We start from the raw sequence: 25,015 nt of genomic DNA, 5'->3' as shown, positions 1-25,015 counted from the left end.
AGTTTAATATCAAACCATGTTTAGTAAGATTTATTCTTTATATTGAAAAAGAACTTATTTCCAAGCAACTGTATTGTTATGTCAGCCAACATTTCTGCCAGCGCTATTATGAGTACATTAGGTTGCCTTGGTCAAACTCTTGTTCTTTTAAAACACCATTGTAGATCTATAATCAGCCATACATTCTTGTTCAAATTACGTGTGTGAGTGATTTTTATCAACCTAAAGCTAACGTAAATGTAAAATCACATTATTAATTATTAACATTACATTACATCAAGAAATCTTAAGCTCACTTGATCTTTGTAGTCCATGTAGAAAGGAGAGATACGGGTTGTTGATACTGAAGATCTTCTACACTTTTCTGAATTTCAACAGGTCTAGCCTTTGGAAATGCTTTTCCTTGTATTATCAAGCCCATGCTTGAAGACGCAAAGTCCTATATGAAGACAATAATAAAATCAAACTGTTCAAGAATGTGATGAAAATATTTGATGAAAATAAACTCTGAAGATTGTCATCTAGGGTTGTTGGGTCTGTCTTTTTGTAGACCAGAAATAGTAAGAACTGATTTATACACACGCAAAAATGGATTTCAAATTGTTTCCAAACTAAGACTAAACTTCCCTGCTTCAATTTAATCATAGACATATAAACTAAGATTTTATATTTCACCTTGGAAAATTAATAAAAAGTATATTCACTAGGAACAATTAAACATAATTATAAAATAATTATATAATTTAATTATATGATAATTGAACATTAAGCGTTCAGAGAATCGGAGACTTGGAACGTCCATTGAAGCTATTGATTCCAACATATTGCTAGTAAGCCCTCACAATGTTTGCTATGCACCAGAATTCCCCATGAATAAACTATTCTTCCCTTCACTGAGAGACATAGTTGGATGTTTACTCAGACTTCCTGAATCATTCTTGGTCCTCAGTGTCATACTGTGGGTTAAGCCTTAATGTATGGACCAAGCAATGCCTTCAATGATCCAACTGGAAGGAAAAATGATTGTTCTTACTTCTAATTTTTCTTCAGTAGAGACATGCAGCAAACCTTTTGACCTTTCAACAATTGACTCCGGTGTCTCTTCAATCTCTGAAAACGAATAATTTTCACTTTCATGTATGCTTTGTTGCTCTGGTGAAACTGTTTTAAACACATAATCTGATTCTTCTGTAGCTGTTGGCATTACTCCATTTGCAACCTGAGGGAGAATGTAGTCAAGATATTAGTTTTATTCCACTAATATATACAATCTCTGTTTTTGAGCTAATTTTTTTTAATAATACAAATGAAACTCTACAATGAAGTCAACTAATAAGAACTATAAAGATATGCTTAAAAATTGGAACATCACATGTCTTTCAGATTTTTTTTTCAAATTATGGTACTCTTGTAACTTGCATTGGGAAAACATAGACATGGTACTAGCTATCATCCGAAATCCAACCATGGCAATCAGTCATAAGATAATTGTAGCTTAATGGGTTACATATTTTATGTTAATAAAATATAATTCCAATCAGTGATTATTCCAACTGATGTCTTTTATCTATTGAGCAGTTGAATCATGCCATCAAGATACCTCTATTGGTTGGTTATTAATGTCACTACACCTATAGTTTCTCTAAATAGGCCCATGCTTTGAAGACATTTTCTAAAAACAATTTTTGATCCCCATTTGAGACCTTTTTATAATATTTCCTGCTTAAATTCCTACATCTTGTTCAATATCCTGCTCATTATCTCCTAGGTGTTTATAATTTTGAATGAAGTTGTCTCCTCCATTAGTAATCTTTTGCACCTTGCTCAAAAAATAACATTACAGTTCCTAAACAGGGTTCTCTCTCTTCCATACATTGTTGCCCCCAAGTTTTTAAGATATAACTTTTAATTTGTGAAATTATGAGTTGTTAAAGAAAGAAAAGTTTAAAGAACATTCAACAATAATTTTTCATAGAATATTGTTTACAAATGGCGTTTCAACTTCAAATATTGTAATGTTGACACTGCAGTACCTAGGCAGCTTTGACTAATCTTGGAAAGCTAAGTAGGGTAGGCCTGGTTGGGATAAGAAACTAACAGGAAATACTACTCTGTAAACTGGACAGCAAAGTCAAGAAAAACATCTGGAGAAGAAAACAGGAATAAACGACTCTCATACTGTTGTCCCGAAAAGTATACTGTATTTGCATGTCCATGAAGCCACGCCCAACTTGAAGAACTCCCCTTATTGCAGTTTGTTCTGGATCATACTTTGGGTCAATTGAAGAAAATGTATATGGAGAATCACGTAGTGGAAGAAAATATTTTGTGAGGTTTGGGAAAAAATATAAACAATTTATTTGAGAAAACTGCTAGCATGAAATCAATGGCATATACTTTCCTTACAATAGTACTAGATGGGAGTCCTGATTTACACTGGATCATCCACAGGGACCAAATCTTAAAAGCATTCATGCTGAGGAGTTCATACACTCATTAAAAAGACATGCAAATAAGAGGCAGTATGCATAATGGCCCAGTATTCTACAACCATGTCACATCTACTGACTGCAGAGATGGAAGCAATGGACAATTTCTAAAAATATAAGGACAGAAACCTGGGGCTGCAAAAGTGATTTAGTCATGTTTTTACTTCATCTTGTATAGCAGTGATGGCGAACCTTTTAGAGTGCCCAAACTGCAACCCAAAACCCGTTGGGTGCCGGGTGGGTATGGCCCATTGGGTGGGCGTGGCCCATTGGGTGAGCGTGGCTGCAGTGGTAATGGCAGACTGGGTGGGACTGAAAAGTTCAATCAATCAATTCCAACTTTGCAAGATCTTTTTTTTCCTCACGAGAAGTTGAAATTGACTGATTGATTGAACCTTTTTTTTTTGCACATGGCGGCAGAGGCCTAAAGCAAAAAGGTTTTATAAAACCTAGCTGAAGGCCTAGGAATGGGGCAACGGCGCGTGTGCCCACAGAGAGGGCTCTGAGTGCCACCTCTGGCACCCGTGCCATAGGTTCGCCACCACTGTTGTATAGGGAACAGCCAGTCACTGTTACTCAGTGTAAAGGAAAAAAGCCCTCTACACATGACTAGAGACACTTTTTTTCATAAAATGTCTGCTGTCTCCAAGCAATAATGTCTTTCATTTGCCCAACCAACACAGAGACTATTTAAAGACCTATCTCCTTTCATAATTTGAAAGCTATTGAAGTGCTGGGGGCAAGCCCCATATTTCCTCACTCTATCCCAAAACTGCCATAGTCCTGGTTGCCATAACTTTTTTCCCCCTCCTTCAATTTTAGGTTGGTTTGAACATCCTGTGTCTATTGAAGGAAAACAGAGGCTATTGGAAAAAAAATCAAATCACATGAAGGGAAAATACTTATGGTGTAAAGTAAGTTACCCAACAAAGCAGGTTGAAAGAAAGAAAAAATCAACAGCAGCAAAATGAGGATAAATAGGATGCATTAACCTCAATTCCAGCAATATGTTCTCTCATTTCAGAGGGTTGCAGCTGCACACTGTAGGAAATGGATCTTGCCTGGGAGCTCTCAGCTATCTCCTGAAAAATATGTAATACAGAACAAAACTACCTTTTTACAAAAAAATAAACCATCATAATACAATCCAGCATTTAATAAGTCATAACTGAGGGACTCTACGGACATATTCTTGATGATTAAATGAAGCATGAAAGCGTAACTAAATTCACAACCATCACAGAAGAAAGCAGCAAAGAATTATGGATAAACTCTACACAATAAAGTTTATATCTTGTCCCCGATGCAGATTTGAGGATGCCAAAAAACAGATGATGCTCAATAGTGTATATATATTCAATCCATAAGAGAATTTTAAGTGTATAAACAGCAATGTATGAAAAACAAGCTTTCTTTCCGTTTTCAGTAGGTTCAAATTTTGAACTTGCTATTATCAGACAATACTTATATTTATACCCTAATGCAAGGGGTTTTGAGCTGTGGTTCATGCGCAGATTTCAAGGGTTTTGCATGGGAAAAATTATATTATTTTCACTAACTTCAAATTGCAATGTAGTTGTAAATAACAATTTATAGCCTCTTGACCAGGGGTTCCTAACTCCCGGGCTGCAGCCCACTCCCGGGCCTTGAGCCTTTCGAAACCAGGTCACGGAAGTGGCGTGTGAGCACATGCACGCACCTCCCCATTCACGTGAGCAGCGGACAAATGCATGCATGCACGCTCCATTTGTGCAAGCAGCAAGCACACATGCCCACCGCTTGCACAAATGGAACTGCATGTGTGCACACACTTGCCCACCATGCACATGAAATGATCCCCCTTTTTTTTCCCCACCGGTCCGCAAAGCCAAAAAGGTTGGGGAACTCTCCTCTAGACTACAAAAATGTTTGTTAACTTCAATCAATCTTGCTATCTAATATTATTATATCTTTAAAAAGTGTACTGTCTTGTTATTGATTTATTGGATTAATAGAAAAGCAAAGTCATAGCTATATTGCATAGTTGCTATTTTTAATATTTGGGGCTTTAGTTTCCTTTTTAATACAATCTATATCTATATATTTTATTTTATCACACAGATATATTTTTCTGAGATGGGGTCTATGGGTTTCACCATACTCTTAAAGAAGTCTTTGGCACAAAAAAGATTATGAACTTTTGCCTTAAAGATTTTTCCTCTTATGGAACACTCTTAGCAATAATGTCCACGCGTATATGTTGGAAAGGTCAAAAAAGTCAGTGGCAGACACAATCATGTAACAGAAGGCCTGCCCCTTTTTACATGTGAATAGCATAGAACAGAGGTCCCCAACCTTTTTGACAACAGGGACCTGTTACATGGAGAGAGGTTTTTCTGCGGACCGGAGGTGGCGTGGTTTTGTGTGCTGCCTGCATCCTGCAGATGGAGCTTTGCTTGTTTGTGCAGCCCAGTTGCTGGTATGCTGCAGCTCGGTACCAGTCCATGGACCGGGGGTTGGGGACCCCTGGCATAGAATTCTTTAGAATAGAATTCTTTATTGGTCAAGTATGATTGGACACAGAAGGAATTTGTCTCCGGTGCATAAGCTCTCAATGTACATACAAGCAACAAGTGATAAATCATGATCATAATCATCAAATACAATCATCATAAATCATAAGATACAAGCTCAGTGATAGTCATAGGATACTAAATAGACATAAACAACATAAATCATAATAGGATACTAAATAAAGGCACTCAACATAAATCATGAGTTACAAACAACAAAGTTATACTCATAAGAAGCTACGGAAATAGGTAATAGGAAAGATGAAAAGATGAGAAGGGTAATAGGTAATACAGCCCTATTGGGTGTTTTGACATCCTAGAGCATAGACAGTGTTGTGGGAAATAGTTGTTTAGCAGAGTGATAGATTGGGGGGGGGGGGACTGTGTCTGGTTGTTTTGGCATGCAATGCCCTATAGTGCCATCTTGAGGGAAGAAGCTGAAACAGTTTATGTCCAGGATGTGCCAAACCAGACAGTTATAAAGGTATAAATGACAGACTCAATCATTCCTTTGTAGAACTGTATCAGCAGCTCCTTGGGCAGTCTGAGCTTTCTCAGTTGGCACAGGAAGAACATTCTTTGTTGTGCTTTTTTGATAGCATTTTTGATGTTAGATGTCCATTTTAAGTCCTAAAATATTACAGGACCTAGAAACTGTATATGTACTGTATAAAATACACTTTAATAGGATGGGGCTTTGATTGTGCAGCTATGGCCATCATCCTGACTTTTTAAAAAACTTCTCCCTTCTCCCTGTGGGTGTAGCTGATCATATGTTAAGGATATCCAGTCAGAATCATGCTACTTTTAAAATATTTTTTATAATATTTTATAGAATTATGTTAATGTAAAGAACATTATTCAAAACTAGAAGAAAACAAGAAAAAGGATACTAAAAACAGTTGTTAAGAAAGAACAAAGTATCAACTAAGATCAAATAAGTCAAAACAGAAGTTTTTATTATTCTGTTATCGCACCTCTAGTCTGGAAGTGTCTTTTGCACTTTATGAGTTTCCTCTTGAGTTTGCAAACAAATACTCTTACTTTCAGGTACATTATGGAGGAAAATGAAGAACCACCTACTTTTTCAGAGTATTAATGTTATTTTCAAAACAAAAAGGAAACTCAAGAGACTCTCTTTCAGATCAGAAGTGAGCAGAAGAAAAAAGGGCTGCCATGATTTGTTCCTTTTGCCATACATGGCTGACAACAGCTAGCATATTGATGACTGTCTCTTGTACATGTAGACCTGTCAGTATGCTCTCAGATTGTGGGTGGCTGCCTGTTGCTCTCCCCTAAAGAATTTGGAAAAAACAGCAATCAGACTTTAAAAAAAAGTTGTTCAATCACCCCTATAGTTTTGCAAGGGCTGTTAACGTTGTAGTGGCTCCTTCTCTCACAGACACACAGATACAGACACGCACCAACAATTGTTAGAGTTAGTCAAATTCAGATAGACTTCCTTCCTATGCTCAAGTCAGCATTATGCCTGCCAGACAGTAACCAACAATAGCCATCTCACATTAGAAACTTTATAAAAGTGTAACTACCATTTTCAGTGAACACTATATCTACTGATTTTATTTTGTTTTTCCTTTGAATCAATCTTGACTCCTGAATTTTTGTCACAAATGATTTGCCATTGCCTTCTTCTACAGAATAACTAGCTCAAAGTCATCCAGCTGGCTTTGTATCTAAGGACAGACTAGAATTCAGGATGCCCCCCCCCCATTTCTACACTGGTGCCTTAAATTACTACACCAAACTGGAGTTGTCTTGGGTTGTTTTTAACAATTTGGCACTGCCTTGAATGTATTTTTTTTTATTATTATTATTTATTTATTTATTTATTTATTTATTTATTTAAATATTTATAGGCTACAGGCACAATCCACAAAAACAGATAAATCAATAAAACCAAATTAAATAAACAAATTAATGCTTGCAATTTAAACATGTACCACTTGCAGCAAGGCAGTGAAAGGACAAAAAGCACTGACTAAGTTGGGGATCAGAGGCCCCAGAAAATGACTAACAGCCATATTAAGAGGAAACATAACATTCATCTACAAAAAAACTTACAAACAGCAGGATCAGAAGCAAGAAAGAGAAGACAGAGAAATGGGAAGATACATAGTCTTAAGTATTTCATAGCATCTTCTCCTTCTTGCTGTACTTTGCGGGAAATGCTCCCCTTTTGTAAGGTCTGTGAAAAGTAATAATGCACAAATACAATGTACTTGTCTAAAAATCAAACATATATGCACACACAAAGCCCAAACTAAAATTTTAACTATCACAGAAGAATGTAGGAATGTTGTATCCATACACTATGTTATGTATTGTCATTTCATTTCCAGGGGTTTCTAAAAGAATACTCTGAAAACTACCACTAATAAAAATAATGATAATTACAGTTTATAGCAACTTCATTGCTGCAACTTTACATAAGTCACCTTTCATCTAAATAATTCAGTGACATTAATGATATTTTTAAGACAGGGAGAAAAAGAAAGCAGAATCTATTTCAGATGAGGAATTTTCAAAAAAATATTAATTGTTCTCAAACATAGAAGCATACAATTTTGTTAATGAATGCATAGCAGAATATCAAAAAACAGGCTTCAGTGTGGAAGTTCTCTGTATATCTGACACATCCAGTGGTGGGATTCAGCCGGTTCGTACCACTTCGGTGGAATCAGTAGCTAATTTTTTGTTGCCCAGGCCCAGAACGGACTTCCGGAAGTGGCATCCACACAGAGAACCAGTTTTTCACATATTTGAATCCCACCACTGGACAGATCTTATAACTTTACACTAGATATCAACAAACTGGCACCTTTCAAATGTTTTTGGACTTCAACTCAGACCAGCCTAAATCAAGCTGTAATAATTTTAATCCAAAATATGAGATGGAACCAAGATGAAAGTCTTGCTAAAACTAAGCCATTCAGCAAAACAAAGACATATTTAAATCAGATCAAGAAAATGGACCAATTTCCCATTCATATATAATTTTTGTATAAAAAAATATTCCAGTCAAGTAGAACTGAGAACCTTGCGGATACCATGGAAGACACCAGAAGTCACGTTGATGCCTTTTTTGTCTGAGTGACCTACCTTCAGAGTAGAGTACAGAATCAGAAGTTAAGAAATAAGTATCTTTTTTTTTAAAGGAGCTCAAATATACCTACTTGCTCTGAATCTTCTGGTATCAGTTGTATACCTTGGTATGCAGATGGAGATACAGATCGATCCTTTCTAATGTGAGATGGCTTCTTGAAATTAAAAAAATAAAAATAAATTAGTACCAGTATAAGTATCTTACATTTCAATGACATGTTTTAGTTATATAAAATGGATTTATGTATTATTTATTACATGTACACCCTGCCACAATGCTGTAGGGCTCTCAGTAGTTTTCAGGAACAGAAAAACATCTACATCTGCAGTCAGATTAAAATAATGAACCCTTTAAAACATACAAAAGAGCTCTGTTTTCAGCTGCTTCCAGAAGGCATCTGAGTCTATTCCGGTGGACTGGCACTGCTGCAGAAAAACAGCACCTCTGGGCCTCTCAGAAGTGAGGGGAACCATTAGCAGTTTTTCCTAGCAAGATCAAATAGATCAGGTGAATTCTAGTGGACAAGTGCAATCCTGAAAAGAACTTGATGCCAAACCATTAAAAGTTTTTATAGATCAATGCCAGCATTTTAAATCTCCCTGAAAGTTTATAGGAAGCCAATGAAGGCCCTGTAGCATAGATGATGTACATTCCCATTGGCAAGTGCCAAACATTTTGAATGACTTAAATTAAAACACTTAAATCCATGTGGCATGCATTGCTGTAGTCTAAATGAGTTGTGACAAAGGCACAAGTCACTGCAGCTAAGTGATACACCACCTGAACATGAGCAAAGGCCCCCTACCCTCCTGCCCCCCCTGCCCCCCCCAGCAGATGCCATAACTGTGAATCTGTACCTTCAGTGATAGTATACTGGATCCCCCTGACTCTTACTTATAGCTGCCCAAGTACAAATACAAAAATTCCATCCGCTAGCTAAAGCACAGCAGTCACATACAAGACACGAGCATCACAGGATGTCCCTCTCAAACCACATCTAATTATTTGAGACCTCACAAAGCAAGGCTCTGAATTACTTGGTCCCAGGCCCCTTGCCAATTTTGAGATATGTCCCATGATCTTCTCCCTACTCATAGTCAGCCCTCACTTCTGACCTCCCCACCTTCTGCCTGCTCACTGAAACATGTCAATCCAGCCATTGTTGCAGCCTCCATCCCAGAAGATTTCCCCTCTTAGATCTCAAGTCCAGTCCAAAGTTCCAAGTCTAGTCCAAAGTCCAGTTCAAAGTCCACCAAAAAACCCACTGTTCTACTTGGCTCCAATGTGGCTGTACCACATTGATCATTTCTGTTGCAGGCCAGGCAATCAAAAATATTCAGTCATGTCACTATCTTCATTGCCACTTTAGCTCTAGGCATGGATCTTGGGGTACTTATTTATATGTGGTTAGAAAATATTACTAGGATTTGGGGGTACTCAGATTTCAGATCATCACTGATCCTTGAAGAACATGGATCATATGATCACAAAGTCATATCACACTGTGACTTTGAGCCAATTACCCAATGTATTACTTCACCTACTTAACAGAGTTCCTATGAGGATAAAAATGAAGAAAATGACCATGTATGCTACCTTGAGCTGTTCATGGAAAATGTGAGATGTATACATAACGTAATATTTTATCATTGTAGTTCCATGTCTATAGAAGTACTAAGGCTGGTCACTCTTTAGAATTGCAGCTCTTTACTTCAGAAGTCTCTGAAACTTCAAGAGAAGTCAATGAACTGCATATTGGGGAGAAGGAATTCATCTTACCCCGTTCCATGTTGAAATGACTGAACAATTCATTAAAAACCTAAGTTCTACTCTGACAGAAAATGATAAATGTACTAATGCAGGTTTTATCAGGGCAGTCCTTATGTCTTATGTCAGAGGAAAACCTGTAATCCTCCTACAATATCATATTGAACCTTACCAATTTTATAATGTCACTTTCCACTGGTGCCATTCGTACAGCTGGTAACTCCAGTTCATTTGGCTGCATTTCTTTTCTGATAGCTGACTGCTTTATTTTAAAAGAAAAGAATACAAATATTAGAAAGCACAATTTATATGATATATTTAAACTGCACTTGAGGCAGTTGCTAATATAATGAAATATTTATAAATATTATTTATAATATAAAATATTATAAAATACTCATTAAACTGCAGGATTTCCTTGATTGCCAATGTATATGTAAGCAAACACTAACTAAATAAATAACTCAGATTATTCTTTATAGCTGTTGATCTTAGAGAAAAACAAACATTTGTTGAAATTTTATTCACACTATTAAAGATATCTATTCAAGAATTGGCTATACAATCTTTCTATAACTCTTAGAAAGTATATAGCATTAAAAATGCCAGGATATAATTCAGTGAATTTTGGGCACCTTGAACACATACTTAGCAGAATATGAAATGAAAAAAACCCTATACTCTTAAAGAGGGCTACCGAAAAGAAATACTGTAGATCTCCTTCTCTGCCACTGAAAAGGATTCTGCTGTGATCCACCATCCTGTAATAGCATTATGTTGCCATCACAGTAGACAATTAAATGAGACCTAGGATTTGCAGGCCTACTACTCTATTTTCATAGAAGGAAAACATATCTCCATACACACATTACCTGAAACAAATGAGCAGTAAAAGAAAAAGATGTCCAAGCAAAATAGCCAGTATGAGACACCCTGGCCAACATGAGAAATAGAGGCTTTAGAAACGATTCTCAGTTTTTTCCTCCTAAATACTAATTTTCTTGGTCTTTCATCACCATCAAAGCAGCCATGATTTTTAATTTATTTGTCATATGAAAACTTAAATAAGACATAAATCATGAATTTGAAACAATAAGCTCTTACTAAGTGCCAAGCAATAATTGTTCTCAGTCATTCTTGGGATTCCAAATGATTAAATCATTTCTTCTAAACTCATTTCTCTAATTCCCACCAATCCATTCATGACTTCTAATAACATCTTGTACTGGATCACATTCATTGTTGAGCTTTATCAGCAAGCAAGACTGAAGCTAAGTAGGAAAACTCAAGAAAAAAACAAAGAATGTTGGCTAAATAATATTTAAAGAAAAGTTAGGTAGCCATAAGAAAAGGAATGAAATTGATATATACATTGCAAACAGCACAAATAATAGTTAATGGGAAATTGACAAAACCCTGTGGAATACAAAAAGGAATATGTGAAGGATGCCCAGTTTTGCCACTACTGTTAATTTTGGTTATTGAAGTTTTGGAATAGAGACATAACACAAGATGAAAAAAAAGCTATGGAGAAACTTAAATGAGAAGTGTATAAATGAAGGACATTTGTGGATGATATGTTTTAATTTTGGAAAATCCTACAGAAAAATTAGATATATTAATGGAAAAGTTTAAAGAATTTGGTACATTAATGGATTTAAAATTAAGGAGAAAACAAAGATGTAAACAAAAAATATGATTTTCAGAATAAAAAAAGTAAAATACTTGGACACTCTGATAATAACAAATATAAAATGTATATCATTCAAAATATCAAGATTAAAATTAAATTAAGCACTTACTAAAATGAAAAAAGTTACAATTACCATAGTTTGTAAGAATTTCTGTGGTGAAAATAAATATACTATCAAGAATGATTTTTAAATAACAGCTATTTTGAAAAGTGATGCACTTTTGAAAAAAAACAAACCTGACGTTTGGTAGGCATGGCTTTTATAATAAAGTTAAAGTTAATATAGACTTTAAAAATCATTATGTGCAAAGTGCTACATTAAGAATATGGAATAAATACAAGCCCCAAAATACCTTTACTGAATTGGTTTCAGCACAAGAAGCATTCTACAAAAAAAAAAAACAGTGGGCAAGGAGAAAGGGTTAACACATCAAGACTTATTAATACAGAAAAATAGACCGCTTAAAATTGGTAAAATGGGCTGACATGGTGACCAGTTTTACAACTGTCATGACTTATGACTGTAATTTCAGAGCTTAATTATGGTCATCACACAAGGACTATCTGTATATCATTGGTATGTGACTTCAGAGAAATTATCTAAGATACATATAGATACTCCTAGTCAATGTTGGAAATGCAAATAACATGAAAGGACATTTTACCATGCATGAGGGACTTGTGAAAAAGATAAAAAAAAGTTGGATACAAATACATATGTTGATACAAAGAATTTTAAAAATATTTATGAGGTGATAAGAACTTTTCTTATTGAGATATATATAATCATTTAGTATGAAAGATTGATTTTATATATGGTAACTGCAGCAAGATTATTATATGCATAATGATGGAAAAATATTGAAATATCAACAATGGAGGAATGGATTGAAAGATAACAAAAATAGCAGAAATGGCAAAACCAACCTGTTTGGTGAGGAAGAAAACAATCAGTATTTTTATGAATTTTTTGCTGAAAACAGAAATAAATGAAATGGTGATCTGTGGATTTGTTGATTGGAAAAAGGTCGAATAAGAGATAGAAGGGATTTCTGTAAAGTAATTTGAATGACGGAGGATGATAATAACTTTATTTGTAACTGCTGCAAAGAAGATTAGAAGTCAGTACATTGAATTATGGTAAGAATCACATTGATCAGTTTTGCCAAATTTTCCCCATGTTACAAGAGCAACCAAAGCCCAAAGCATACACAATGTTATACAAGGCTCTCTAATGTAGAGATTACTTGCAAGCCAACATACTTGTCCATATTCCTTCATTATGAGGACATGCTACTGGCACATCAAATATAAATAAATACAAATATCTTTATTGTGGTCTTTGATTAGTTTTTACAGAAAAAAAGATAATTTGACCAAAAAAAATCCTTATTGAGAAAGGGAAAACAACATATCTAATTAAAAGGGTTGCAGAGTTGTATAACTGGAGGATATTTGGCCACCTGATATGTGAGTGTAGGATTAGCATCCCTTAAAAAATATATCATGTATTGGTGTGGCCCTCAGTTTTGGAAATGATTGGGGTAATCAGAGCACATCTTGGGACATCATAAAAAGAATACCATATGAGGACATGAGTAAATTTCAACCTTCCTGGATCTATAAGAGCAATATCTCTGCAAATAAGGACTCCCATGAAGTAGCCAGGAGAACTGATGTCAGGGCATCAGTGGGCTCTGGAAGGCCTGTCCACATTTGTACACTCAGATATATTCAGCACTATCTAATGAAAGACAATATATGACTCAGTGCATTTATGGAATATAAATCAATTTCCTGTTAGTACCAACAATTAGCATCACTTAGCAGCTCCAAAGCTTTAAAGCTAGCAGCAGTTTCTCATAGCACTGAAATTATTTCAAGGACAAAAGAATAATCTGCTAAAGATCAGATTCACCTAGTGAAATACTTTATATTGTTTCAGAGGAAAGTTATAATTATTTAATCAGTCTAAATCTGTAAAGTGAACAAACATCAGGAATAAATCATTAGGACAGGCAAATAACAACAGCTTTATCTCTTATTTCAGGCACCTAATCCAACAAAGCAATGGAAGCCTGAATCCAGTTTGGAAATACTTTTGGCAAATAAGAGCAGCAGCAACAACAATAAACCTTAATGATTAATTTCACAAGATCAAGTTCACACATATGCCAAGATCTCACATGTCTAAGGAAGCAGTCAGAAGTGTTAACATCAAACAGTTTTTCTGAAAAAAGCAGGCATGCTTATTGCTGCAAGGAAATTCAATGCTGACAGAAAGATTGAAGTCACTTCCACGCCCACTGATTTTTTGCCTGCCCATGGTCATTTTGTTTCTGTGTTTAGATACGGAAATACCTCCGAAACTATGACCCAATGGGTCATAATTGTCTAGTTCTGATGTTCATTCTTCTATGACCCCACCATTTACAATTCTCCTATACAGCTAGGTGGGAATAGATACAAACATAAATAATACACCAAAGATCTCCATGAATCTAAAGAAATGGATATACCTCTAAAAGCTTAAACCATAATATATTTGTTAGAGTATGAGATGCGACAAAAACATCTTAATTTGAAACTGCTGACTTGATTGATCACAGAGTAATACAATGAAGTTATTATTTACATTGGTTGTGTTCATGCATCACACGGAACTATAATTTGATTTGGTGTTAACTTAAAATTTATCTTTTATTTTAGTATATTTTGACTTTGAAACAAGAATACTTTGCATACATAGATCAGCAACGTACATATTTTTAGCTAAAGAAATCCTTACCAAAGGAGAATCCATTTAAATGTGGTCAATGTAACTTTTAACCAACAACAACTAGCAGAAAGGAAGTAATAGCAAATATTATTAAATATATTATATTTTTCAAAATGTTGTAATACATTATGTTTGAAGTCTCAAAAGTGCTTTTTTTTCCAAAAGGCAACTGGACTTCCTTGGATTTTTTCTTTGAAACATTTTCAAAGAAAAAACCAAAGAAATCCAGTTGCCTTTTGGGAAAAAAAGCATCTTTGGGACAACCATGATTTAGATCAGTGGTGGCAAACCTATGGCACGGGTGCCAAAGGCGGCACTCGGAGCCCTCTCTGTGGGCACACGTGCCGTTGCCCCAGCCTTGCCTCCCCCACGACCCCCTCACCAGCAGCCCCCCTGGAGAAGAGCGGCCCCAGAGCGTGGCCCACGTGGAGCAGTGCAGCCAAGGACATGGCAGCCAGACAGAGTAGACAAGACTCTGCCCTCACGCCCCATCGTGCAGTTGATGCTGCGGGGTGCGGGCAGAGGGCGTGGCCGCCATGGCGCTGCTGGGTGATCTGTGGCGGGCCCTGGAGGCGGTGAGTGGCCCTGCGGGCAGGTGGGGTGGGGGCGGGGCAGGGGTGTGGAGTGGGGCGGGGCCAGTTTTTGGGCACTTGGTCTCTAAAAGGTTCGCCATCACTGATTTAGATGATTGAGAATCTCCACAGACATTATTTTTAAAGGCAATTTTAATAAATCTTATTAATCCAAGCTTCTTTAACTCATTCTAGTTTACCTACTTGAATCTTTATGAGATAATCCTGGCCAAGAATACTCTCCAAGAGTTCTTTGATCTTTAAGTCTGAATCAGTGGGAACAGTAGACTTTAAAGATTCAATTATTTCATCAATAGATCGTGAAACGATTCCAGAAGGCAACTTTGAAATGGAATGAGATGCTTGTGACTTGCTGTATGAAGAAAAAGATTTCAAATGTGATTTTGAAAGACCTAGTCTACTTTCAGATATGGTTTCTTCCAGATGTGCTGGAGCAAATTTAATACTAGATGAAGCACTGCCTTTTGTACTGTAAGATCTTTCTAAGCAACTGGGTACATTTGATTCTGAGTCTTCTTTAGAAATAGTCATAGATTTTTCATGTACACTGGAAATCACAGAAGAGGTATCATCAAAGTCTGCAGAGCTGGTCCCTGCTGTGGGAAGAACTATATGCTGAGACAGTATTTTTTGTTCAAGTGGTTTACTACTACTAGCATGGCTATCTTTTGACTGACCTTTAAATCGTAATTTTGCACAAGGAATCTTTGGAGATTTTGGTTTCAGTGGTCCTGGTTTTTTCAATATGGTCATCTGCTTGGTGGTTCCTACGAAAGAGGCTATTAATACTGGCATTTTTTCAACTTCATCTCCTGGGCTCTCACTTTTATGTTCTAGGATGGCTTTTCCAGAATGAAAGGCCTTTTTTTTACCATCAGTATGGTTCTGCTTCTTAGAAGATTTCTTTGGCTGACTTGGAGTATCTTCAATCTCAATTGTTTCTTCTTCTTCATCACAAGCAATCCTTACTTTTTTCTGGATTCCAGAAATATCCAACTCAGAAGAAAGTTGTTTGCTTTCAGAACATAGAAAGGGGCTTATAGTTTTAGAATGTATCTGAAGTGACTGACTTGATGGTGTAACTTCCTGTAAAGCTTTGTTTACATTTCCATGGTCAGAAGTAAATTCTTGTTTAAATTTCATAAATTCATGCTTAGATTCTTTACATATATTTTCACGCTCCTTAACTATATTCAATTCTTCCAAATAGCTTAATCCAAAATGTTCATGTTTTCTAGCCATTCTTAAAGCCTGGGGAAATAAACATAAAATGTTGCTCACTGAAAAATGAACAGGAATATCTAAACATAATGGAATGGTTCTACATTTACTTAGTAAATTAAAATACTTCTGAGTATTTATTAGCCTCTCTACAAGTTACTTTAGACATCTTGGATACCATATTAAGATGAAAACCAAATAATAAGAAATATAATGATCATAGAGTAACGTTTCACATCAATTATGTCATTCAAATTTCTCCTTCCCAAATGTTATGTCTGATATACATACATCAAGAAAACTATATAATTGACTAATAAATTTATAAAATGTTTAATCCAATTCTATATACAGGTAGCTCTCTACTTACGACCACAATTGAGCCCAAAACTTCTGTCGCTAAACGACACAATTGTTAAATGAATTTTGCCCCATTTTACGATCTTTCTTGCCACTATTATTAAGTGAATCAATACAGTTAAGTTAGTAACACAATTCTTAAGTGAATCTGGCTTCCCCATTGACTTTGCTTGTCCAAAGGTTGAAAAATGTGAACATTTATGAACCTTGCAATGGTCATAAATACGAACCAGATGCCAAACATTTGAAGTTTGGTCACGTGGCCGTGGCGATGCTGCAATGGTTGTTAACTGTGAAAAGTGGTCATAAGTCACTTTTTTCAGTGCCATTGTAACTTCAAACGGTCATTAAATGAACTGTTGTAAGTTGAGGAATAACTGTATATATACATACATAGATACATATATAAATATATACATATATACATATATACATACATGTCTGATCATTTGCAATCCCTCCCATTCAGAGAAAACTTGCTACCAACCTCGTTTGACGAAATAGATGTCACTAGGCTAGTTAGTGAAAGCAGATCTGCTGTTCAATCCTATATTTTTCTGCTCAGCAGGATGGTCCACATAGCTCAGCAGATCTTATCCTAGGTACACTCATCTAGATCTGCAGCTTTAGTAGCATCTGCTTTTCAATTTGAATAACAGTACATAACAATATTAAAAATAAGCATAATATCCCTCCCTCCCTCCCTTCCCAAGAATGTATTTTGTTCCTCCAGAAAGTAGGAGCTCACTCCAGCTTTTACAAATACAGTACTTGCATCACAAGTAACATTTCTACTTTTTATAGTTGGCTGCTCAATTATCAGGGGGAAACTATTTTACTCCATCTATTGTTCAAACAGTTCTTAACTGTTCAATGGTTAAACAAAGCAGCTCTAAATCATACTATAATTTTCCCCCTTCCCCCACCCCCCAAAAAATGCTGGGTATTTTGCCTTTTCAAAAATATCCAGCTCTTTTTAAAATGGGGAGGAGTGGGGTGGAGCGGGGGAATGCAAAATGTTTCTGCGAGACGACACACACACACACACACAAACACACAACCTGCTTCGTCTCTCAAGGCAAAGGCGCTCACCTCCCCGGCAGGCGCGGCCGCTCAGCCTCTGCGCGACGGAGACGCAGCCGGAGCTGTTTCTGCGAGGCTCAACCGGGCTCTACGCGCTTCGCGGCAGCCAACTGCGGCGTCTCGGACTGGCCTTCCGCAGGGGAGGAGGGACGCGCGCGGTCCCCTAGCAACGGCCTGAGCCACGGGGGTCCGGAGGAGAAGAGGGATTGGTAGGCTGTAAAGCTGGGGTGTCCGCGGCAGATGGCAGCACCTAGATGACCTTGCCCATCTCCGAAGCTAAGCAAAGTTGGTCTGGGTTAATAGCTGGAGGGGAGACCGCTAGGGATTCTGAGGCTTTTGGGTGGGATCGTCAACATCTCGGAAGAAAGCAGAAACAAACGACTTCTTTAACACTTGGGTGCAATTCCCTCTCTTATGGCCTCTCTTATGGTACCAGCCCAGCGTGCAGGCTTCTTTAACTTTACATTGGCTCTGATGAGATAAGCGCCCCCCTCCCCCACCCATCCGCAACTAGAACAAGGATTGGGAGGAGAGAAAAGGCCTACCCTCCACTGGCAGTTTATGCACCTGGGGCTAGAGAATGGTGGGGTGAATGGGACTACATCTTTGGAGTGTACAAGCACTAACGGTAGCTGCAGAAGAGAGAACGTAGAGTTTTTCAATTTAGCCAGCCTAACTATCATGCTGGTTCTTTCTGTTTTAATGATCTAAAGTAGTAGATTTGTTGGATGAGCCTTACCCTCTCACTTACCCCATAAAACAGATTGGTGAAAAGTTTAAGTATGTAGACTAGTTTGTGCAAAGTTAATTTTTCTTGTCCTATGTTCCCTATGTAACCAGAACATATAAAGGTAATCCTTGACCGGTAACCACCCTTTGTTGAATAACTATTCAAAGTTACAACGGCACTATAAAAAGTGACTTTTCACATTTACCACCATTGCAGCATCTCCATGGTCACGTGATCAAAATTTGGATGCTTGGCATTTGGTATGTATTTATGACAGTTGCAGTGTCCCAGGGTCATGTGATCATGTTTTGCAACCTTCTGACAAGCAAAGTCAATGGGGAAGCCAGATTCACTTAACAACCATGTTACTAATTTAACAACTGCAGTGATTCACTTAATAGCTGTGGCAAGAAAGGTCGTAAAATGGGGCAAAACTCACTTAATAACTGTCTAGCTTAGCAACTACAAATTTGGGCTCAATTGTATTTATAAGTGGAGGACTACCGATATCATATTATTAACTGAGAAAGAGGAATGTATCAAAAAGCATTCCTGGTGTTATTATTTATTATGATAATTAATAAAGGAGGATACAACAGTGAGAACAGATTCTGAAAGATCACCGACTAACTAGTGAATGTTAGATAGCATCTGTGATGCAATAAAGAGTATGTTTTGTTTTGTTTTTATGAAAATGAAAGGCACATATACTAGAAAAAGAAACAGAAATAAGCTGAATGTAAAGATCTAAAACCTACACATAGCCTGTGATGGAAATCTAATTAAAGTCTTAGATGCTGTAAAGAAAAGACTTGCTGCCCAATGTGCTCTGCATGAGACATGATGATGATGATGATGGTGGTGGTGGTGGTGGTGGTGGTGGTGGTAGTGATGGTAATGATGGTGATGGTGATGCAGTCAAGAACAGAAATTGACCCTCTGGCACCATGATCATGTTGAACAGGTGAAATGGAACAGACTGGAAATCATTATCATGATCATCATTATCATTAATATCAACAAGGTACCAAGAAGATCTATTGAAAATAGTGCAAAAAATTGAATGGATTATGTAGAAAATCTTGACTCTAAGCATCCCCCAAAAATCTTTACCCAGCCCTTTCAGACTTTAGTTGCTTTGATTTTGTTTTTGCATCTTTTTAAGAAAGCATCCAGTTTAAATCTAATTCACCACCACAGTAAAAACTCGATTCATCATGGAAAAGCAAAAACAGAAGCAAGTCCAGTTATGCAGAACTGAATTACTTTCTTCAGACCATATGTCATCTTAAAATCCTTTTCATTATCAGCCCTACCATGAGTCCAGAAACAATGCTGACATATTTTTGATACAACTATAAAGAAAATAAATTAATCAATTTGCCTTTCCAAAATGACATTATTGATCCATTTAATTCTTCTTAGATTTGCAGTAATCCTTGACTACTCTATGTAATTTTGAAAGTCAACGGGCCTATCTTCTTGGAGAAACAAAAACTAGAAAGCAGCAAAATTAAGAGTCGATATGAAATCTGTTGGATTATATGTATATTCGTCCCATTTGAAAGTAGAAATATAAAAATAGAAAGGACAAAAAATTTTCATTGGATTTAATATGTTTTTCCCTTTCATCTCCAGAAAACTTTAATATCAGAGACGAACATATAGAACCATATTTCCAAACAGTAATTAGACTTGGAATTTGAAAAAAATAGAGACTAAGAGAGATTACTAAAAAAAAAAAAGGGGGGGGGAGGAAGTGTGCATTTCCATATTGTCCTTGCAAGTACTCAAAATGTAAACAAAAATGACCCCAATTTGCATAAAATCGGATGTCTTAAGTTCATCAGCTCAGTATTCAAAAGCAGAGAAAATATTATAGTTATCTACGGGGCAACTTCTTAAGCTGTGTGCAGCTATATAAAATACTGCATTTCTAATATTTGTATTCTTAATTCAAATTAAAATAACTTATTTTGCCATCAAGTACTGCCCTCTACAGTTCAACTCTTTATTCTGTACTTGTTTTCAATTTCCTGCAATGGTATACCTTTATTAAGGCTAGTTGTGTGCTGCAAACATTTATAAATAATCCTCCTCCTCCTCCTCCTCCTCCTCCTCCTCCTGCATTTCTAGCAGCTTTTTGCTTTCTATTCTACCCATGGGAGTCACTGGGAGAAAGACTGATAGTAATTAAGGTAACAGTGGGATAAGAATCATACATACCAATGGGATTTTTAGGGAGCAAATTAATCCACAACTAACAGTAAATAGGGCATCAATTACCATTTTAGTCTGTCAGGACACCTTCCAGGAAGAGTCACAGCAGGAGCTGAATGACATGGCAATGAATGTCAAGAGGTTTTAGCATCAGGAAAGCTCAGGAAGAAGGTGGTGAATAGATCATATTTGCATCAGGATGCCAAAGAAAGCTCACAGTGGGCCAGCAGGCAGGCAGATGGCTAGCCATATTAGTCTGCCTCACAATAGCTTCTTCCTCGGTTGGGATTCTGGTAGAGTGGTGGAGAAAGTTTCAGAGAAATTGGCATTGTCTGCTTTTCTTGCAGTAGGGACAAGAATTGTGAATTCAAAGCCATTCATGGGCACAACAGGAAGGGTTTGATCCTAATTACTTTGAAATTAATAAGAATGCTGTTTTTAACCTCTGCAGGGATTGGTTTGCGCTCCACCACAAAAACCTCCTTCCTGTTTGGGATGAGATTTCTGTTATTTATCAGAAATACCATATCTGTGTGTGAGTTGTGTGTGTACGCACGCACACACATACATACTTATATAGACAGAGATAATTTTGCATTCTAATTAGTATGTAATATTTAGTATTTGATTAGAATAAAAAATCCAGAGTAACTATAAATCTACATAGACACTAATTATTTTACTTTTTGCTGTTTTCTCATGAGCACTGACCCACATGGAAGTAAACCATTAAGACCAATGTGATGTGATAGCACCTTTAATGATACAGCTTGTTGATAACTAGGTATGTTACACTATAGGCTGAATTATATGACCATCTTCCTGAAGCAGAGGATAGTCTGCTAAGGAGAATATGACTGATTCATTGCTAGATTTCTGTAATTATGTGATTTCAGAAATATCTTATCCTGAAGAACTTGTTCCTCTTCATAACATCATTTACACACATTTTAGAATTATTTTTTTCAGTTAGATTGTTCTTTAGGCCATCTGTACAAACTGATTTAGTGAAAAAAAGGAAAGAACAACTTTGCTTGAACACTATGCCCCCCCTATGATTTTGCTCATCATCCAATTCTGTTAGGAATTTCAAAAGGGTGTCCTCTTGCTTCTTTTTTTCCTCACGTTTTTAAGCTTTACGCTTACGATTTTCAAACCTGGACAATTTTTTTTCCTCTTCTCAGACATTTTCACCCTATTTGCTATGAATCAGTGAATCATAGTAAATAATTTTAATTATATCGGCACTTATTATTGTCATATAGCAACAATTCTGCAAAATTATATTTAACTCTTGGCCAGGTAGGCTGGCACACATAGTGTACCCTTATTGCTTTTCTGGATATACAGTAACTTTAATAAGCTGATGTTCACACAACTCACTCACTTAGTACCTTCCTGTCAGATATTTGTCTTGCTTTGGAAATATTACCAGTTTCTGGAGATCCAAGTTTCCTGAGAAACAGGGAAAGATTATCAGAATTTCAGGAAACTTCCAGTGAAGACCTGGCAAACTAAATATCTTGAAGAAGCAGAGACAGTATTATGACTGAAATTGGGGGACAGAGGATGGATTCTCACTGGAAAAATCTCTCTGGAGAAAGAAAAAAAATTGTGGGATCATGCACATGTACTCCAGATAGCTACTCCTCACAAACAGAGTGTAGGAACTAGGATTTTTGTGGTTGACTGTTGAGTGAAGTGGCTGGTAATAGAGGGATTTTAACTATGCCCACAGTCATAATGTAGACTATATGTAATCATTTCTTAATCATGTTTAGAGTTATCTATTTATTACTTTTCAAATACTAAGAACCTTTGGAATGGAGAGCTGGATGGCGTTCACTCAATGAATTTCCTTCAGTCCTTAGTGAAAGGAGTCTTTAAACAAATTTAAGGACTTAGCAATTTTAATAAGTGGCAAAAGGGAATAAATGGCCAAAGGGCGATTGGAGTATTGTTTTTGGAAAGTTTTGGAAAGTTATAAATAGACTAAGAGTTTAGAGGATCTCAAAATTAATTGAAAGAATCCTTCCTTTGGGAAATGGTTGGTGCTGGTGTTTTAATTCCGGGGGGGGGGGGAGTATGATAAATGGGATTTTGAAAACTGGACACTAGGGGGAGAAAGAATTATAAAGATTATAATTAAAGGATAAGAGTACCTATTTGACATGTTAACACAGGATGGAGAAAATACCTAAACATTGGATGTATTGAAGAATATTTGTGAACAATGGATTCAATAATTAATTTTAAGAATGTCATTACAGATTGACTGTGCACGAACAATGAGGTTACAAACAGGAACAGATTTTACCAAATAAGATGAAATTAGGTTTGAACACGGATTTTAAAAATGACTGGCTACAAGAAATGATCTGGAGAAAGATGAAATACTGGATATACAGTTATAAATGAAACTGGATGATGTTTTAATAATTAAAGGGGACATACAAATAATAAACCAGGAGAATGACCTAGATAACTTTCCTATATTGGATTTACAAAAGGATACCTGTTAAAGTTTTGAAAGACTTGTTGAGAAGGACAAAGAAAAAGAAAAGAAGTCAAGTTCTTGGACAATGTTTGAAGGGATTAAAGACCAAAATTGTTAAAAATAAAGGGAAGAAATATAAAGTTGATTTATTTTTTGAAGTTTAAAATAGATATGTTGTTAACACTGGTTAATGAATTTTTAATTAATTAACTTTTAATTAATGGACTTTTGCTGACTAGGACTGAACAACATAGTTTTAAGGATTTGTCAACAGATAAGATATATGATATGGTATGAAGAGAGCATTTGTAGTATTTTGAGAGAAAATATGGTGGAATGTGGTAGAGTTGCAAGAGGGAGAGGATCTTTCCCAAAGAGCTAAAAAGCATATTAGCCTGAAATCTTGGTATGCAAGAAAAGAGTCAGGGTGGATTTACTCACACACACACACACACACACTCTTCACAGGGTATATCTAATAATTATGCAGTTTTATGTTTTGGTCTGGCGAGATTCATCTCTACAGGCGAGCAACAGTTAAAAAAAAACTACTCTGAATAAGTCTTCTTGCCATTTTGGGTTCTTTCCACCTGACAGAAAGTAACAAGTTGTAAAAATTGTTTATAATTGTTGTGACAAAGGGGGAAGTTACTTCTTTATATTTTCTTGTCTTTCTTTGTTATATTCTTTTACATTCTTATTGTTTCTATCTTTCTTATTCTTCCTTTTATATTACTCCTTTTTTCTGCACTTTCTCTCTTTTATTTATTTTTTATTTTTTGTAGTTCGTATTAGCTTTCATCCATATAATTGTAATGCTCAATAATAATTTATTTTTTTTTAAAAAAAGGAAAAATCAGACTTAATACTCATATTGTGTATTTTGGAAGTCTTTTCAATCTTGGCATCCTCTAAGATCTGGTGCCTAGGCCTAGAACCAACCCTGCCAAATGTAGAATGAGAAGAGAGGCAGACAAGCTAGCGTAAGGAACTCTCACACAGCCCTAAACCCTAACCCAGGGGTAGGCAACCTTGGCTCTTTTATGACTCGTGGACTTCAACTCCCAGAATTCCTGAGCCAGCCATGCTGGCTCAGGAATTCTGGGAGTTGAAGTCCACGAGTCATAAAAGAGCCAAGGTTACCTACCCCTGCGGGCCTAACCCATCCCATTCCTGTTGCCATGCCCTGATTAAAGTATGTTTTTCCTTTTGACTATTGGCCAGCTAAAAGGGGATAGCAGCAGAGCCAAGAGAGAAAACCAACTAGTTTGTCTGTAATGAAGGGCACCCTCATAAATCAGGACAGTGGCAGTGACTCAGAACAGATGTAATTGAAGCATTAGGAATTGTTAATGGAGAGCAAACATTGTGCCAAGATTGTTTTGTACCAACTGAAGAACTGGGGGGAAAGCCCAAAGAATCTAGTGCAGTAGGTCAAAGGCTCCCATACATTTTTTTTAATGTTGTGAAGGTTTTGCCCTGATTCAAACCATTAATTTGTCTATCTTTTGCAACAGTTAAAAATTAGAGAACCCGAAACAAGACAGAAAATCTTTGTAACAAATCACATGAGGCAAGACTATCCCTTCCTCATGTAAACTCCAAAGATTTATAATAGCTTGAAAAAGGCCAAAAATTTCACCTAGGGACAGCTTGAAACAAATGCTTTCACGTTGTGGCTTTTCTGCTCATTTGCCAATTTTATACTCATACAAATAGTTTTGTAGTCAAATGTCTTTTCCTTCTAAGTCCCTAACATTTGCTTTATTTCTTTGCCAATTCAAACACAGACATTTCCTTAACAGCCCAAACTAAAACATTTATTTAAAGTCAATAAGACCATCAGTGATTTTGATGTCTTGATCAACATATTTTCCAGCATTTTATAGGGGAAATTTTGCTCAGCT

General features: G+C 36.4%; 1 protein-coding gene across 1 annotated transcript in view; it reads right to left on the bottom strand.

The window, feature by feature from the left end:
- TTC6 (tetratricopeptide repeat domain 6) overlaps positions 1-16,239 on the bottom strand; it is a 101,584-nt gene extending 85,345 nt beyond the window's left edge. Inside the window, exons 1-6 of the mRNA XM_029286160.1 lie at positions 15,181-16,239; positions 10,105-10,194; positions 8,236-8,319; positions 3,482-3,571; positions 1,034-1,219; positions 297-439 (exon numbers count right to left, since the gene is read on the bottom strand). Of these exons, the coding sequence (XP_029141993.1) occupies positions 297-439; positions 1,034-1,219; positions 3,482-3,571; positions 8,236-8,319; positions 10,105-10,194; positions 15,181-16,239 (1,652 nt within the window). The remainder of the gene's footprint in view (positions 1-296; positions 440-1,033; positions 1,220-3,481; positions 3,572-8,235; positions 8,320-10,104; positions 10,195-15,180) is intronic.
- Positions 16,240-25,015: the final 8,776 nt, after the last annotated feature.

The sequence above is a fragment of the Protobothrops mucrosquamatus genome, unplaced genomic scaffold, assembly GCF_001527695.2.
Source record: "Protobothrops mucrosquamatus isolate PMUCROS unplaced genomic scaffold, P.Mucros_1.0 scaffold2999, whole genome shotgun sequence".
Classification (NCBI taxonomy): domain Eukaryota; kingdom Metazoa; phylum Chordata; class Lepidosauria; order Squamata; family Viperidae; genus Protobothrops; species Protobothrops mucrosquamatus.
The sequence above is the reverse complement of the archived record's forward strand: the minus strand, read 5'-3'. Positions and strand labels throughout refer to the sequence as shown.